Below are 18972 nucleotides of genomic sequence, written 5' to 3' on the forward strand. Positions count from 1 at the left end.
AAGCCAGCTCTATCATAATGGATGGTTCAGATTAATCAAAGGTGGGACCAAACCACTAGGAAAGTGAAAAGAGGACCACTTATTTAAGTGGCTGAAAAGTTGATACGATTGGACGAACCGAGACCTGGTTATGGTTAAAAGAGATCTCCAAAATACAGTAGGTACGAGTCGTATGAGTAGGAAGTTTCACCGGATTTGTACCATTTTAATTAGGTAAGCTGTAGCTAATTTCGTAGGTTGCCAATTTTAGATAGCTGTTTTGTTACTTTGGTACCTTGTTTGGGAACTGTGGTGTTTTTTTCAACTTATCCATTTAATATTGAAAAGGACGTAAGACGAATGAATAGTTTCTTGAGTCTTAATTTACGGCAGGCTCCTAGTTTCAATGTTTTAACTTTTAACACCCAAGTGTGGCCGTACAGCCCAAAAGACTATTTTTCCCGTATTTCTTTCTGTTTTTCATTTGCAATGCACCGCTAATCTTCGCTAAACCGAGGAAGAGGAAGAGGAAGAAGAAGAGGAAGTGGAAGACAAAAAACACAGTGAGTTTAGCATTCCTCTTATTAAAAACGACAAAAACACTTATATTTCAGAGAGGAATGATAAACTGAAGGGCGCCCAAGTATAAAAATACAAACTTAAATGAACAACAAATGCACTTTGTTGAGATTGACCAAAAGGGGCGCCCTTCAGTCTATCATTAAGCTTTGTTTTTAGACTGTAACAAGCAAAGATAAGGGTGACTAAACCATGCTGTACGGTACAACTGGAAAATAAATATTGAGATGACATTCTCGTGAGCCAATTATCATATAAACCCGTACAAGTTGAGAAATGAAGCAGTTTCAGCACATGTTTGAGAGTAAAAGATTAACAAAAGAAATGCCTTGAATTGAATCCAAAAGATTTCCACAATACAACATAAGCAGCATAACCCCATTCACCAAACATTACCCCTGCTGTTACTCAGTCACGCTCACTTATGGCAGTCAATTGCTCGTCGATTTCCTCTGTCGACAGTACTCTGAAAACTGGATTTTCTTTCCGAACAACTCCCACCTATGAAAATTCCATTGAAAGTACTAATAAACTTCCCAAGATTCAATGCTAGAATATTAACTAAAACAAAGGGAAATCCTGCTGTCCATAAATTTAGATAACATGCTTTGATTTTCAACGCAAAATATATAGAAAATTTCTGTTCACTACTAGAAATCATTAAACAAAAGAATTGCTGGCAAATGGAAGGAGACTGACAAGGTACCAACTAAAGCTGCCATATTTGAACAGGATACTGGAATTGACATTAGTACATAAAATAAGGAGCACGTTATCCAAGCCCATTTATTAAAGTTGACATGGGATCTTTTGAATTTCATGTCGATTTTTTATTTTACCAATGTTTAAAAGTAAGAATGTGTAATTAGAGGAAACAACTTAAGGGCTTGATCATAAGGTTTGGGACTGTAAAAGCGGGATGAAGGATGCAGATACTGTCTCAGCCCACTTTTTATTGATAATTTTTTTCACCATTAAAAAAAAAGGCATATGAACAAAGCCTCTGCAGCTGCCAACTAGAGAAAAGGGTAAAAATTCAGTAGAGAAAGCGTACAGTAGAGAATGGCTACTGGCATACAGCTCCTGTTGCTTGACAACTAGCAATGCCTAATCTCAAAATGAGGCAGTGCATAGGTCACTGAAAACCAAGCTCAAGTACCTCTTGCCAAAGTAACCAGTAAATAACAATGTAAACAATAGTGGTCGTCAAGAATTAGGAAGAAGTGATGCTACTTTATATTATTCTCAGAAAGGGAAGTATCAACTATAGGTCCAACCCAGATCATACGAAGATTCACTAGAACATAGAGAAATTGAATATAGCATTGAGTGAAGATAACTACATAAATAAGGCAGTAAATATGACACATGACATCCATGCAGAGAATTCTATCAGTTTAAGAGAACAAGTTTCAACATCTTGCATCCCATAAGGAGATTTGCATTCAGAAAAATGGCATTGCCAACAAAAAAATTTACTTCAAAGTTGAATGTCCAGTCATCACAGGTAACTCTAGCCAAGCAGAGTCAATGTTTCCAAGTACGGAAATGATTTATTCCGATGTAAGTTCTCTACAGTGGTAACCAAGGAAAATTCTAGTAAGGATTTGATGATTCCAGAGGGTTTCCAACGCAAAAAACGAAATGCATAATCATTCCTGTGTTTGATATTATTCTGGCTGCACTAAAGTTTCAAAGAAATAATATGGTGTCCACACATTTTTTTAAAGAAAGATACTAGTGCCAAACGTAAAAGCGGGTCCACCATTTAGGCCACCCAAACCATTCATTTTCTGGGCCTTACAATAGTAGAGATGGACATAGACAACAAAAATTCCTCCATTGGACAATTTTAACACTGATATGAGGAGGTTTTTGCACTGTTGTTTTTTACAATTTGAAACCTTTTGTGTAGGATAGTCAATGGAGAAATTTGGGATTTGGGCATGACCTGTCAAGGTGGAACCAATAAATAAATAGTTTGGATCGTTGAAAAAATGGTCCCTCATTTCTCACCACCAAGTGAGAAATGAGGATGAACCTCATGCTTACTAACCTTTGTGCCACAGAAAATATAGGATGAATACCTCAATTTCATTGGCCTTGAAGTCCTCTTGTAGAACTGATTGGAGGGCAGATACTGCAGTCTATATGAAAAAAAAGAGCAGGACTAGAAAATTAGACCATCAAGTAAACAAAACACTTAAAACATATGCAATTGCTTAAGGAAGCAAATACATAAACACTAGTCACTTCATAATGAGCATCTACAAAATATGGAGAAAGAATAAGCCCAAATACATAACCAACAATATAATGATGATAATGAATAAGATAGACATACCAGTATTACAGAAATCACATGGCTGGGAAAGGTAAAAAGTAACACAACTCGGAGTGAAGAGATCACTCAAAGAAAGAAGCTACATCCTGTTCCTCTAGCTAAAACAAGATCCTAACAACCTTTATTTTATGGAATAGAATTGTGCAGTGGAGCAGACCATACTACGGAAAAAAAGAAAATTAAAGGAATGTGGTTGCCAATCTTTATGCCGACGAGTAATTGAAAAAACCAGGGCAAGCATGTAAGAGAGAAAGCTTGCCTGGATTACCTACTAGGTCCCTATTTAAGCTTAAGCAGAGGATGCATGCCCATGAAAAGACTCATACAGGGCAACAAAGTTCCTACAAGGTGCCTTCCATAGTATTTATGTCAAAAATTAGTTTACCAGATCCTGTGGTACAGAACTACAGTGTGGATCCTCAGGTAACATGAGGAACATCAATGGTACCAAATGCAAACCCGGAGTGTGGAACAACCTAACAGGCAGATTTTGAGACCACCCAAAGAGGTGGTATTTTCAATTCCGGTCAGCTCTCTCTTCTCTCTAGCAAAAATCTCACCTATTTGTCTCTCCCTCCCTAGAATCTCTCTCCTTCTCTCTTCAGACGACTAACTTTTGTGAGAAAATATCTCTTGGGGAGAAAATATCTCTCTAAATTTAGGAAGAAAATCTCTCCCTATTTACCGATTCCTGATTCTAATGCTTACCCAAACAGTAGAATTCCTGTAATCCAAACGCATCTTAAGAGTATCTATCGGAAGCAAACTAATTGGTTGGACCATGACTGAAAGGTTGCCACTGCTGCCAGCTAACCGCTCAATCACTCAAGGAATATGGAACATGTTGCATTAAAAGACACACACAGGGCATTACTGAACCTAAAAGGTACTACATGGAGGACCATCCGTAGTGTATGACACACATTTTTTCACATCCTGTTATTCAGTGCGCACCACTAGGCAACATCAATGGTATCAATGCAAAACCCATTGTGAAGGACAATCTATGAGTACCTATATGAGCCAATGATGGAGGAGCATCCACGACCTAAAGAAATCCCAATGTTTTTTTTAAAAGATGACATTAATATTTATAAATCATACTTATAAGTACATGAGAAAGGGACCAGGAGTCCCCCATGATTACAAGCATCAGAACAATCTCCAATGTCCAGAAAAGAGAACCTTAGCAAGGTCAAAAAGATGCTATCTATCCAATTTCTTGAACATTCCTTCATCATAGCCAACATACAACTCCTTTGTGATTTCAACTAGGGATCTTGAATACTTCTCACTTCTAAAACCGACCCAACCAATCCACTTCGCCCCATTGGAACTCGAACTCCATCAATTTCTTCCGATTAAATGAGACTGAACATACTATACCATAGGGCTCCCTTCAATAGTGGCAAGTTAATAAGAGACGCAATAATAGTCGAGCAACTGCTTCGATTCATACACACATCTTGCTCCTCAGAACAAGGAAGAAAATACATCCCCAGGGGCAAAGAACAAGGTTCCTCAAGCTCACTCCGATGTTCCTTTACTATCTTCCATTTAGCACTACTATTGAAGAAAGAACTGCCAGGACCCTGCCTTTAACAAAATCTCCAACTCCATTAATACTTTAAAAGATTCCTTAAAGTGAGATATCTTCTCACTCTAACCCAGAGATACTCCTCCATCATAGAGAACTTTTAGCCAGAGACTTCTACTTCCAAAAAGATCCAGACCTTCTTCAAAATTCATCAAGAGTTTTTCACTAAAAGACTATTAGAACCAGAAAACAGAAAAAATGACACCAAAAAACCAAACCGAAAATATATTTATAACAATGAGAGGAAGGGGGGCTTTCTAGGTATTAGGGTCCGAAGACCCATCCTTTTTCTGCTCCTAACTCTCTCTATTTTCCTTTTCTTTCGCTTTGTCCTTTGGTGAGTAGTCATCCGTCCCTGACTCGAAAATATCCTCTATTGCCAAGAAATCACTCACGTCCTCCCCCATACTAGCATCCTCCTCTACCTGACAAGACAAATGTTCCTCCGAGAGAACTACCTTCAGCCTCTCTTTCGCTCTTTGCACAGACGCCATCTCCGCCTCCTTTCCTCTCTTTCTTCTTCAAGGGCCTTTTGAAAGAAAGGAAGTTTGTATCTTGGAATACAGAATTTTTTGACATCTCTTGTTCCCGTTAAGCTGAAAAATTCCTCTATATTTTTACTAGCATCAGCCTTGAAGAGTTAGGGTTTTCCATTAGACCTTGAGTAGAGGACTGTACTTTTTCTTCTTGTTCTTCCCTGCTTTGAGATGGACCATGAAGCTTCCTTTTAAATAGTGATAGGATGCCTTTAGAGGCCCTAAGTGTCAGGATTTACTGCCTCTTCTTGAGATGGAGCTTTCTCTTTTACGGCAACCCTTCGAGTTCCATACTGATGGGACACGTTTTCCCCGTAAATGACGCTTGCCCTTGGCCCAATTGACTTTACCACTTGACTTATCGAGGCTCTCATTAGATTTTCTTGAGCCCTTCAAAAGCCTTGTAAAGATATTTTTACGTTTCCATGAAGCGTGTTTAGCCGCCTTCAGTTGAGAGCCATCTATACTTGCCATTACTGTACTCTAGGAACCCTTGCAATTAGATTTTCCTTCCTTTTCTAATTTTTTCTTTTTTTGACTTGACAAACATAGCCCTGAGTCTTGGAAAAAGGTTTGAGACCCCCCACTTAGTTCAAATTCAAAATTTTGGGCAACAGCTCTTTTTTCTCCCTTGTTCCTTTCCTTGGAAATTTTTTTCCTTTGCTTACGCTGATTGGGTTTCTCTTTGGCTGTGACATGCTACTGTTCTTGTCTTCAGCCTCTTGGGAAGCATTAGGAGATCCTTATCCATTAGATAGAAGTTCACTAGTTAGCGTCCGGAAGCTAAAGAAATCCCAATGTTGCCAAGACCGTTCAAAGTCAAGCGGGGCCCACGCAGATCACCTACCAAGCATTGAGACGACAAAATGTAGTCACAAGAGGGGACGACAAGATTGTTATTATTGTAGTTGAAATTTTGACCTTGGCCAAATTTTCGACGAAAGGGGGAATTTCCCCTTCTTTTGAGTTTTCGAAAAGTGGTGGTCGTGGTGTGGGGTAGGGGGAGGGGTGCGCACTTAATATAGCAGCAAGATTGGGGTTATTATCAAGCATCGAGATCAAGAAATCAAACTTTGAGAATAAAGGATGTTACAGACAATAAAGTTCTTGAAACCATCAACAAACCACCAAGTAATAAAATATTGATTCTATTCGTATGAAATAATGACATCAATGACACTTGCATTGCTAAAAACCCTCCCAATTAAACTCAACTCAACTCAACTCAACAAAGCCTTTGTCCCAAACTAGTAGGGGTCGACTAAATGAATCCTTTAGAAAAATTTCACGAAGAAGATGAAAGGAATCTACCAGACTCATAAGTCTAATCCTAGCCCTAGTTGGGTTCATCTACGTGGATCATTTTCTTCCATTCTCTCCTATCCAATGCCATGTTCTCTGTTCTGTTCCTAGCCATCAAGTCTTTCCTCACTGTTTCTACCCAAGTCGTTTTCGGTCTGCCCCTACATCTTTTTACTCCATCAACTTGGCACGAGTCACTTCTTCTCACTGGAGCATCCAAAGGCTTACGTTGGATACGTCCAAATCATCTTAAGCGATGCTCTCTCATCTTCTCCTCAATTGGTGCCACCTCCACCTTTTTACAAATGTCTTCATTTTTAATTCTATCTAACCTTCTGTGGCCACACATCCATCGAAGCATTCGCATTTCCGCTACACTCATCTTATGCACATGTTGCTTCTTAGTGGCCCAACATTCTGAGCCATACAGCATGGCTGGCCTCACAGCTATCTTATAAAACTTTCCCTTCAACTTGGTAGGGATTTTACGGTCGCACAGAACTCCTGAGGCAAGCTTCCACTTCAACCAACCTGCTCTTATCTATGGAAAACATCATCTTCAATCTCTCCTTCCTTATGTAGAATTGAACCAAGATAGCGAAAGATATCCCTCTTAGGTACCTCCTGTCCAATCATATTTACTACATCCTCGCCCTGCCTCCTTACATTACTAAAGTTGCACTCCATATACTCTGTCTTAGTCCTACTTAGTCTAAAACCTTTGGATTCCAAGGTACTTCTCTATAATTCTAACTTAGTATTAACTCCTACTTCTGTCTCCTCAGTTAATACTATATCATCTGCAAATAACATACACCACGGCATCTCATCCTGAATACCCTCCGTAAGCTCATCCATAACTAGCATAAAAAGATAAGGGCTTAGAGCTGATCCTTGGTGCAGTCCTATTGTAATTGGGAATTCACTCGACATGCCATCCGTAGTTCTCACACTAGTTACTACTCCATTGTACATGTCCTTAATCACATCAACATACTTAATAGGCACTTTTTTCCCTTCAAGGACCCACCACATAACACTCTGGGAACCCTATCATACGCTTTCTCTAAATCAATGAAAACCATATGAAGGTCCTTTTTATTTTCTCTAAATCTCTCCATTAACCACCTAATCAAGAAGATAGCTTCCGTAGTCGATCGTCCGGGCATGAAGTCAAACTGATTCTCTGACACCTTCGTCTCTTTTCTTAGTCTATGCTCAATTACCCTCTCCCAAAGCTTCATAGTGTGACTCATTAGCTTAATTCCCCGATAATTGGTGCAACTCTGAATATCCCCTTTATTCTTATAAATAGGTATTAATATACTCTTCCTCCACTCATTAGGCATCTTCTTAGTCTTCAAAATATTATTAAATAATCTAGTTAACCAAACCAAACCTAGATCACCCAAGCATCTCCAAGTCTCAATAGGAATACCGTCAGGCCCCATAGCCTTACCTAATTTCATATTTTTTATAGCTACTCTTACCTCTGATGTTCGAATTCTACGAACAAACATCCGGTTTGTATCATCAAAAGCGTTATCAGTTCCCCCAAAATCGCTACGGATTCTCCATTAAACAGCTTATCGAAGTAACTTCTCCACCTCTCTTTAACCTCGTTTTCTTTTACTAACAATATTTGATTCTCGTCTTTGATGTACTTTATATGATTCAAGTCCCTGCTCTTCCTTTCTCTCATCTTAGCAAGCTTATAAACATCTTTTTTACCCTCTTTCGTCCCTAACCTGTGGAACAAATTCCATAGGTCTTGCCTCTAGCTTCCCTTACCGTCTTCTTAGCTTCTTTTGCAGCCAATTTATACTTCTCAATATTCTCCTAATTTCTACACTTATGCAAACAATTATAACACTCCCTTTTAGACCTAATCACCTTTTGGACCTCCTCATTCCATCAACACGTATCTTTAGACGGCGGCCCACTTCCTCTAGATTCCCCAAGTATCTCTCTAGCAACTTTCCTGATATAACTAGACATCTCATTCCACATAATATTAGTCCCTTCGTCAAGATTCCAAAGTCCTTCTTTAAGCAATCTATCCTTATAACATATTTAGTTTTTCCCCTTTGAGATTCAACTACTTAGTCCTTGGCTGTCGAACATCTCTATCTTTTCTTTTCCAACGTTTAATGCATATGTCCAACACCACCAGCATATGTTGTGTGACTAAACACTCCCCGAGTATGACTTTACAATCTCTACATGCAGCTCTATTCTCTCTCATAGTGAGGATAAAATCTATCTGGCTACGATTGGTGCCACTAGTATAGGTTATCAAGTGTGATTCTCTTTTCTTAAAAAAAGTATTTGTTAACATCAAATCATATGCCATTGCAAACTCCAAAATATCTTCTCCTGCCTCATTCTTATTGCCAAAACCCAATCCTCTATGAACCCTCTCAAAACCTCCACTAGTTGTTCCCACATGCCTGTTTAAATCTCCTCCTATAAATAACTTCTCTCCGTGTGGTATTCCTTGGAATACTTCATCCATATCTTCCCGAAATTGCCTTTTGACAGTCATTTAATCCCATTTGGGGGGCATACGCACTAATAACATTTATCGTCTCTTCACCTAATACTAATTTAATTATAATAATTCTATCACCCTTCCTTTTAACATCTACAACTTCATTTCTTAGGCTCTTATCTATTATAATCGCTACACCATTTGTATTCCCCTCCTTTCCTGTATACCATAACTTGAAACCAATATTTTCTATTTCCACGGATTTTTCTCCTACCCTGAAGGCAAGCTATATCAACTCTCATTCTCCTGAAGGCAAGCTTACCTATTAGTGAACCTATGTTCCAACCGGCTAAACTAATCCCAATTAAATTAAAAATAAAAAAATCATGATATGAATAATATACCCTTACGAAAACAAATGATAATTATACCTCTACGAATAAAAAGAAAATCTTAAGGGACTCCTAATGGGTCCCATGTTCTTCCTTTTCTTGATGGTCCCCTTGAGGAACAACATTTGTTACTACAATATTTTGAATTTCTATGATAAGTGGTGCAATAGAAATAGAATAATAATAACACTTTCGGACAAATCCAAATCCAAAAAAAAAAAACCAAGTGCATACCTCAACAAAATACAAGGAGAACAAAACAGTGAGCTGCCTCAAAAAGAAAACATCAAAGAAAAGAGTACACTCTTTACATAAACTCAATTTTCGTAATCCTCCATAAACCAGTCTAAAGACCCCTTATATAGACCATATAAAACCCTCCCAAAGTAAAGACTCTTAATCCTAGACATTCTCCAATTCTAAAACAGTCCCAAAGACTTATATATTTTACCTTGGAGTCTAACTACAATCATAAATTGAAACTTCCAATCTCCTCAAATAAGTTAAACTGAAACTTTCTAAAACCCATATAAAAACCATCCAAAAAATCAAATGAACTAAGAAATAACTGTTTTCATGCTGACATCAGCAAGGTGATGTGCTGACATCATCATAACAGCAATAAGGAAACTTTCTACTCTTCTTCTTTCCCTTTTTCTTGGATAAAACTTCCCCTATTTGAGTATTATGTTGAAAGGCATCAATAAGTCCATGGCGAAGAACTTCAATGCTATCTCCCTCACATCAGTAAAAAAATTCAAACACAATTAGTTAAAATTTGGAAGTCTAAAGAAAAATAACACGCGCAAAATTCATACCTTCCAGAGACAGAAAAGTGAAAATAATACTTGAGAATTATGATGAACCATGATTGAGAAGCCAACTCTATATCACATGAAAAATACCATATCATGTTTTCAATTAGGTGTCGTGCTAGTATTTTTTGCAAAAAGTTTCAAAAACAGTACAGGTGTTGATCATGCTAGTTAACAGATCACAATAGCCACTCAAAAAAAATTACAGATCACAGTATCTGAAAGTTGATGTCTTTACCTGACATGCAAAAAAAAAGAGTCACTTCAATGTACTTTTTACTAAAACTAAACACAATAGGTAGATCTTGGTATCCAACCATGTTGCACGATAAAGAAAAGGCACATAGTGTTTCCTTTTTGGATTACAAGACCCATAACATGTCAAAATTGATCTGAGAGAGGAGAATTACCTGTACTGTCTCCTCATAGGAGAAAGCAGGATCATTCTTCATTTTCTTCTCCAAGAAGTTAATGGCTTCTTGCTCTTTAAGGCCAGCACTTGTAGCCTGGAACAAAAAATGCAAACCGGAACAATTTTATCAATGCATACAGCTTATCAAGTGCCACCCTTGAGATAAACATAGAATGTTGTTATGAACAATAAATATCCTCCAAATTCAGTTGATAATTTTGTAAATAAAGTTATAATGTTTACAAAGACAAAATAGCATTAAAAATGCAAGATTCAGATGATAATTCTTCACAAAATACCAGTTAAATGTCCAAGACATTTCCCCCCTCTAAAATGAGAATAGTTAAGGAGTGTAGTCTATGTAACAATCAAGAGGAGGCAGAAAAGGCTATAATATAACTATACAATTAAACAATAAAGAGATTAACACTATAGTCTTATCATTACTATAGACTGCTTAAGAGAAATTATATTATGCCCGATCGGGCATGACCTTGAAAAAAGCGCCACCCTTGATGTTTGATCCAACAGCAGCCCCTTAAAAAGATGAAAAAGGGGGCTGTTGTTGGATCAAATATCAAGGGTGGCGCTTTTTTCAAGGTCATGCCCGATCGGGCATCATATAAAAACTCGACTGTTTAAAAAGGAATTAATTATTTTAAGTGCATAATAGTAGGAGTAAAGTTAAAAGTGTAAAACAATTGCACTTTTCCTTATTGTAGGCTTGGTAGACAAATTTCCACAGGATAATTTGTGATGAAACTCAAAGAGACAGGGATTGGGCATCAAGCTCAACGGTCTAGGATTTGGTCTTCAACCTTTAAGGCCAGAGGTTCGATCCAATCTCTCCCCCCCCCCCCCCCCCCCCCTCCCCCACACACACACACACACACAGTTTTTCTAATTATTGTTGTCTTTTAAATGTATAGTTTGTTGGGACTTGGGAGTATTATATTTAGCATAGGATGTTTATATTTACAACATATAAAGATATCTGTAGAAGCATTCTAAACTTTAATAACTGTATTCTTTGCTATGTCCAGTACAGAGGTGTAGTAAGATTATTTTATTTTATAAGGCAATTCCTTAATTGCCGAGTTGTCTAGGGAGAGTTAAGGGATCAAGTCTAAGGAATTTTTTTCTAACAAGTTTTAGTCCGTCCAAACCAACCTTATCTACCAAAATAAAAAGGATGAAGGAAAATCAAGTCAAGAAGAGCATGAGAAGCTAGAGAACATCTACGAGCTGTACATCTTTTCAAATAGGTGCTCCACAACAATCAGTAAATTAACAATAGGTGTCAGATAAAATTATGTATGCTCTACCAGAAAGTAATTCAAATGACAAATAACACTGGCACAGCCCCTCATAGGAATCAGTCAACCTTAAAGTTTGAAGGTCGATAATATGCACAGAAGCACGTACAAGAGCGGCGCTATTGAAGACATGCATATCGTAAACGTCTATTTACATGGAAAGATATTCACATTGTGAAACCTGACAAGCATACGATGCCAAAAAGTGCATTGCAATCATAACAGCAACTGAAAGAAAACAAAGGTCACAAAAATAGTGAAATGTCTGGTCGACTCCTAGAACCAGTTGGTTAAAAATCCTCCAATGAGACAAAAGCCTTGGCGCTTAGACAGGACGTCAGATTACTGATTCCCTTCCTAGGCAAGGATTATTACATTAAAAGGGATTCCCTTAATGTTATCATATTATGCAAAACAAGCAGGACTATCCTTGGAAGGTTGAAGACATGTATGAAATCTTTGAATTAGAGAGCCATCAGATCTGTTTCTGTCATGTGAAAAGAGAAGCGAATGGTGACGCAGACAGACTTGCTAATGAGGGAGGATCCTGCCCTCAATTAATTATTAGAGAATTTATGCTTTGTGTAGGAAGTGTTTGGTTCTGCTCTTTTTCACTAGGTCTATATGGTTAGTGGTTTTTTGTTTTTAGTCTTGGTATGTCTTTATTGCTTAATCAACTCGATCGGACATGTGATGTACTTTTTAGACTGTTCTAAAAAATACTTGCTGTTATTAAAAAAAGCTCCTAGAACCAATAGAAAAGATACTAGACTTTTGTTCTACGGAGATTAGCTTTCAGAAAATCTTGAGGGAGACCAATATTTTCCTAAAATAAAAGAAGCAAGTGAAAACGACAAGGAAAGCAAATGATAGCCATGCACAGGCAGCTTGGGGATGGAGAAGGAACAAGATTTTAGATGTACAAATTTTGATTCCTGTCCTAGAGCTTAAGATCCACTTATGAAAACATAAAGGAGTTTAGTGATTTGATAATATATGTTCAAGACATCAAGAAAACAGAGATTTTTTTATACTGTAGTGGATAATGATGCACATATAATAGTTATGATGAGAGTAGCTTTTTGAGTTTTATCCATTAAATAATGCTTTACATGGAAATGGGACATCTAAAAATTCAAAGATATCATAAAGTCCTCTGAATTACTGCATAGCTCCCATTTCTGATAACATGGAAGGAAATATACGGATGAATCACGCATCCATTAAACATGCGCCTGGATGAAATCATTCTAGAGAAACAGCTACATCTAAATGTAAAAAAGGTGAATAATGCAATCATGGATCCTCAAATACCTTGTGGCCAAAAAAATGGCCAGCTGGGTCACACTTGAAGAGCTGAGGCCCACTTTCTTCATCAATACCCAAAACCATAGCGACTTCACGATTCAAAAAGGAGAAGAAAAGTGAGCAGGAAAACATTGCCCCCAAAAAAAATTAGTAAAAAGCTTAAGTTATAACATCAAATCACCATTACATGCTTTGAATCTTTTTTTTAACGGTAAGCTGGGATTGAACCTGAGACCTCAAGGTTGGGATACAAAGCCTCAACCGTTGAGCTACAAGCCCAACCCCTACATGCTTTGAATCTTTAAAATAAAAAAGAAGAATTTAAAAATATAGAAGTCTAGAAGCAGACCTACTCCAAGAGGTCTCATATACGCATGTTGTGTATAGATTTGTGATTTGTCTGCAATCCTGTATATATATCAAAGGATAGCAAAATCAGTGGACTGCATGAGTTGCTTTTAAAGATCTCACAAATTTGTGAAAAATATACTAGTAGCATCCGTCCAGTTCATCACTTTAGGAAAGCATTAATTATTTGACAAAATCAATGAATGACAGCAAAAGATACCTGAAAAAACAAAACAACAGAGAAATTGAATGGGAAACAAGGGTTGAAGTTGGTGATAGAGATATAAGAAAATCCAGTTTCACATATCATAAAAGGACTAAAGCCTACGGAGCCTAAAACTCGGAGATTGATCTTCAAGATGAAAAACATGAAATTGGTGTTTCATCTGATTTTTAAGATTTTTGCATTTAAAATTTGATATGGTAGGCTTAAGAAAAAAATTATAGTGTAGAAGTGCATATTAATAAAAACTTAAAAAGTGAAAAATTATATGGTGCCAGACTGTCAAGTCCCATGTGGGTGGTACCATAAAAGTACCACCCTTGATGTTTGATCCAACAGCAGCCACTTAAAAAGTGAGCTGCAGTTGTATCAAACATCAAGGGCAGTACCGCCCGCACGGGACTTGATGGTCCGGCACCATATAAAAACTCAACAACAAGAAGCACTAAGAACTCAACAAATTGTGTAGGGTGTTAACCTACAGCCTACTTCCACGGAGTTATGATTTAGCCAACACTTATGATTTTACTGTTGAAAAGGTGACGGCACAACATACCTTTTGAGTCTGACACTTGCAAATATATTGCTAAAGTGTCAAAACTTAATGTGAGTGTGTCGACACTTTTTTATTCCATGTCAAGTGTGAAACACCATCTTAATTCCTATTTTATTTTATTTTTTGAAAATGATTAATTCCTATTTTATTATTAAATCTTATTTCAACTACTCTTCAATTAATGTGTTGATACCCCCTTCCCGCAAAAAAAAAAGAAAAGAAAAACTCAAAACCATAAAAAAAAACATTTCTTCTAATCATCGTTTTAAATGTCGACCAAAATCCGAAATTTCGGTCCAAAATTTTGGGTTTCGGTCGAGACTGAAACCGAAATCACGCTTACCCAAAATGGCCATTTATTTCGACCGAAATTTCAAATTTTGGGTCAAAAATTTGTCTGAAATTTCAGCCGAAATTTAAGGGATTTCCCCCAAAAATCTGGATTTTTGTTAATTATTTAATATTTTCCCGAAATTTGGGCCAAAATTATTTTTGTTAATTATTTAATATTTTCTCGAAATTTGGGCCAAAGTTACCGAAATTTCAGCCAAAATTTTGTTCGAGATAAAATATTATTTTATTCAATTTCATCAGATTTCGCCCAAAATTTCGATGAGGACCGAAACGCATTACGAAACTGAAATTTGAAACCATGTTTCTAATATTATATCCACTGAGTCCTATTGGTCCCTCTTTCCCATTGCATACTAAAGACAGAGTAGAACTGGATTAGGTTATGGAATGCCCTGTTATTTGATTATCTCGTGTTTGTTTTAGACTTATAGTTGCTTAATCCTAAGATGTCATAGTTTGTTACATGAAGACCACATTTATCATGTTGCAAATTATGATTAGTAGTTGGTAATTTTATATGTATGTGTGTGTGAGGGTGCACCACTTTTTTAGATTTTTTTTTTTTAGGCATTACCATGCTAGACACCTCATATATCCGTGTCAAAACTCAACATATCAATATATGTCCACAGAGCATAGCCATGAAGTTTAGTTGAGTACCTATTGCAAAACATGAAAAACTACAATTGCAGGTCATTCAGCTCAATTGAAATCAGATCATTCTCAAGAAAAAAGATGTGGAATGGGATGAAAAATCTCCATTCTATATTGTATCAATATAATTGTATTCTTGTGAAAAAGAAAAGAAAAATAAGATTATAGATGTATTTGTGTTCCAAACTAAAGGATGGAAGAAGATAGAGAATATAGAAGTAACTGCTTTCCAAACTAAAAGATGGCACCAAAAGTTGATAACATGGAACAAAATAACCGTACCACTTTGCTAATACATCTACAGGCATCTCATATCCCCATTTGAAACGAAAATCTGCTGCTTCTTTCCTGGCTTGCTGAACCAATGACCTCGCATCAGCTGAAAAGTGAAAAAGTGAAAAGAAAAGTTACCACACTTCACTCCAAAGCCTAAAAAGCATCCATTACAAAGTCATTTCATTTTGAAATGAAAATTAAATAGCATATAATTCAAGGCATAAAAGCTTACAAAAATAATTCCCATAATTCTTTTTTCTTTTGGGGTTTTGTTGTAGGGCTCATTGGCCTTTGTTTTAGTTTAAAAAGATTATTTAATCTCTCAAAATAATAATAATAACAACAATAACTATCTCTCTGAGTTCAAAAATCTTTATAATCAACCAAGCATCCATATCAAACCCATAGTCATTTCTCTTCTTCTGACACAGCTTCTTTGACCTCAAATATATTACCTTAAACTCAGCCTTAAAAGCTGATTTTAAAATCAGACATGTTAAGTAGTGGCGTCACCATAGTTTTCATACTTTAAAGGGAGCATTTTTCTCTGGCTGTTGTACATAAACAATAGATTCTAGCTTATTTACACAGAGAGATTGGGAATGAGAGTGATAACAACAGCAAGAGCGGAGTTGGAATTGGGTACAGGAGTCAGGTCACGGCAGGTCTCAAAATTTTAGAAAATGATAGGATGTGGAAACAAATACAAAATAAGATGACCGAGTTTAAAACATTTCCATATGTAGTAAATTATAGAATTCTGCTTATATAGTGATTGTAATTTAGAAACTTAAATACCTATATCTAAGATGGCCACTATAAGTACTACGATAGTGATTATGTTAAAGATGGCACTGGTGGAGCTATAGCAGTGGTAGTAGGAGCAAAAGAGGGTTCGAAAGAGGGAACGAGAGCAAAAGGACCTCTGAGACTTGAAGTGGAAGCAGCAACTTTGAAGGAGATGATATGGGGCTATGGTCCATTTTGAGCATTTAACTGTTGAGCTTACCTTATATACTTGCAATATTTTGATGTAATCATATTAACTAGATGTTCTTGACCACCAATAGACCCCACCCAGGTAAGTATAGGAACTGGATTTTCTTCTTCTTAAAGTGAAATACTTACAAGATAAATTTTGATAAACATGTAATTATAAGAGAAGAAATCAAGGTTCTCAATATTGATAGTTCTATACCATCCAACAAAATTAACCATTTGTGAGTCATGACTCAAATCAAAATTAGAATTGCTGGCAAAGCAAATAGATCAAAAAGCAGAAACCTGTCATGCCAGTTGCTAGGAGTCCGAGGTACTTGGTAATGGGAAAAAGATGTGAGACGCTCGTTTGATCCAAAAGCTTGTCCTAAATCAGAAATTAAAGGCCCAAAAAATAATAGGATCAAAATCCAAACCAGAAATCAATTAAGAAATTGCATAGTGATCTTAAAAAGATACTCACCGGGACCTTCTTCTGAGTGACAACGCAGACAGAATCCTTTCCTCGAACGCCAATGGATGTGATCCCAGACGCCTTCACAGCCTTAAATGCATACTCTGTAGATACAGGAAAACCCTAAAAAGTAAATCAAACCTTTTCCTAACAAAAACCTAAGCGCAAAGAAAAACCTAATTGAAACCAATGTAGACTTTATCTTCATGAGAAAACCCTAGATCCTGCACTGTTTTCAGAGCTTGCAAAAACTAGAAGAAAAAAGTTGGGGAAAGGAAAGGATATGCTTACCGACTTGGTAGAGTCGACCTTCTGGGGAGAAGATGGTGATGTGACGATCGTAACCAGCTCCAGTTCCTCGACTCATGGTTCTGTTCTTCCAATTCTGGTTAGGTCTTTTTTTCCCTTCACAGGTATTTGTATTGTACAGAAGAGAAAGAATGCTTCTTTTCCAAGAAACGCCGCTCTGGTGAGAAGAATTTTTTAGCTTGCGCTTGCGCTTGGGCTTGGGCCTGGGCCTGGGCTTATAATTCGGACGAGGCCTTGTAACTCAACCTAGGCCTTGGCACGGGCACACGCGGAATAGAGAGTGGCGTGTTATATCATGAAATGGAAATTCATGGACTCTTACTTATATTAATTTTCTACTTTATATCAAATGAATTTAATTTTTTTTTTGTTTGATGCATATGCTTGATGAGGCCACACCCGATTCCCTTGGCTTCCTCAAACTGAACTCAAGCAAAGCTAAGCTTGATGAGACTTGGTTGGGGGAGGCAATGCTAAGCCATCTATTATTGTTACAGGTTAAGCTTTTCCATGGCTATGTTTGGTTGCGTGTGGGTGGCAGAGTAGTGGAATAAGAAGTCAAAGGGAAAGAGACAAGCATAGAAGATGTCTAGAATTACCATACGGAAAATAGTGGAATAGTGGTGAGTAGTGTTAGGTTGTGCGGGAGTCCTCTCAGAAATTAGTGGAAAAAGTACGGATGTCATTACCAATGTAGAGAGTAATGAGAGGAATAGGAAAAAGACAGAAAAGACAACCTTTTCCACTATTCTTCTACCAAAATTTTACTATTTTAGTATAATTTGATTGGAAGATAAGTGACATTAGTGCCACATAGGTAAAAAAGTAATAACGATATCTCAAACATGTTGGGGAGTCAAGCGGAATTTCATTGCAATTTTTGCAACCAAACAAGGAATCCAACGCATTTATTGGCATTTGAAATTCCAATGAACACGGGTCTGTATAATAAAATCTTCTATCATTTTTTACTTTTTATTTTCTCTAGGTTTTTTATGAGTTCCTTTTACATAAAAAATGGTGGCCAGAAAATTCATTCCCGGCCAAAAAAAATTCAGAAAATTATTCAAACGGGACCATTCTCATTCTTTGACGTTCGGAGTGGGCAAAACAGAATCACCCGCTTCTGGAAATCAGCAATTTTTGTTTTCGCCACATTCTCACAGTTTTTCATTCTCAAGCAGGGAAAAAATGCACAGGCAAGGGCTGCTTGTGGTTTGCACTTCATGCAGACAAGATGAGCTTAACCCTCGCTATAAAAGTTCAACCGTTGCTTTCTTTCAGTATATGCCATGGCTTGCAAATGCTGTACACCCAAGCCAGGTCTGCTTGTGGTTAACCCAACAATCCGGATCAAAAGACTATCTAAATTCAGGGAATCAAATTTAGCAGGCAGCAACATGGAAAACACATGCATCCACATCAGAGCTAAGGACCCCGTTGCATGTCACCAAAATTAGTCCTCATTTGCATATAAGAGTATTTTTAGGGCGATGATATTTTCAAGAGCTCCCCACGCACAACACAACCCCCCCCCCCCCCCCCCCCCCCCCCGCGACCCTCCGCGTTATGCGCACGCTCCCCTTATAACATGATTTGACGTGAAAGTAATATCATCTCCCTATTTCTATTTAATCTTGCAAATGGTACATAAACAGCCTCTTTGGAAGCCATAAACTATATCATTTCCTAGACTAGCATAACCATTATTTGCAAATATTAAATTTC

At 37.2% G+C, this 18972-nt stretch overlaps 1 protein-coding gene across 1 annotated transcript; it reads right to left on the bottom strand.

Moving 5' to 3' along the window:
• Positions 1-767: 767 nt before the first annotated feature.
• On the bottom strand, positions 768-17435 carry LOC143877943 (proteasome subunit alpha type-6-like). Its single transcript, XM_077380272.1, has 9 exons — positions 17227-17435; positions 16945-17039; positions 16767-16848; positions 15489-15585; positions 13421-13479; positions 13078-13160; positions 10446-10541; positions 2646-2705; positions 768-1059 (listed from the first exon to the last, which is right to left on the bottom strand). The coding sequence occupies exons 1-9, from the start codon at positions 17300-17302 to the stop codon at positions 967-969; spliced, it is 741 nt and encodes a 246-aa protein (XP_077236387.1). The 5' UTR covers positions 17303-17435; the 3' UTR covers positions 768-966.
• Positions 17436-18972: the final 1537 nt, after the last annotated feature.

This window comes from Tasmannia lanceolata, unplaced genomic scaffold (genome assembly GCF_043159265.1).
Source record: "Tasmannia lanceolata isolate RefF3 unplaced genomic scaffold, GAP_Taslan_0.1 ptg000005l, whole genome shotgun sequence".
In the NCBI taxonomy this organism is placed as follows: Eukaryota; Viridiplantae; Streptophyta; class Magnoliopsida; order Canellales; family Winteraceae; genus Tasmannia; species Tasmannia lanceolata.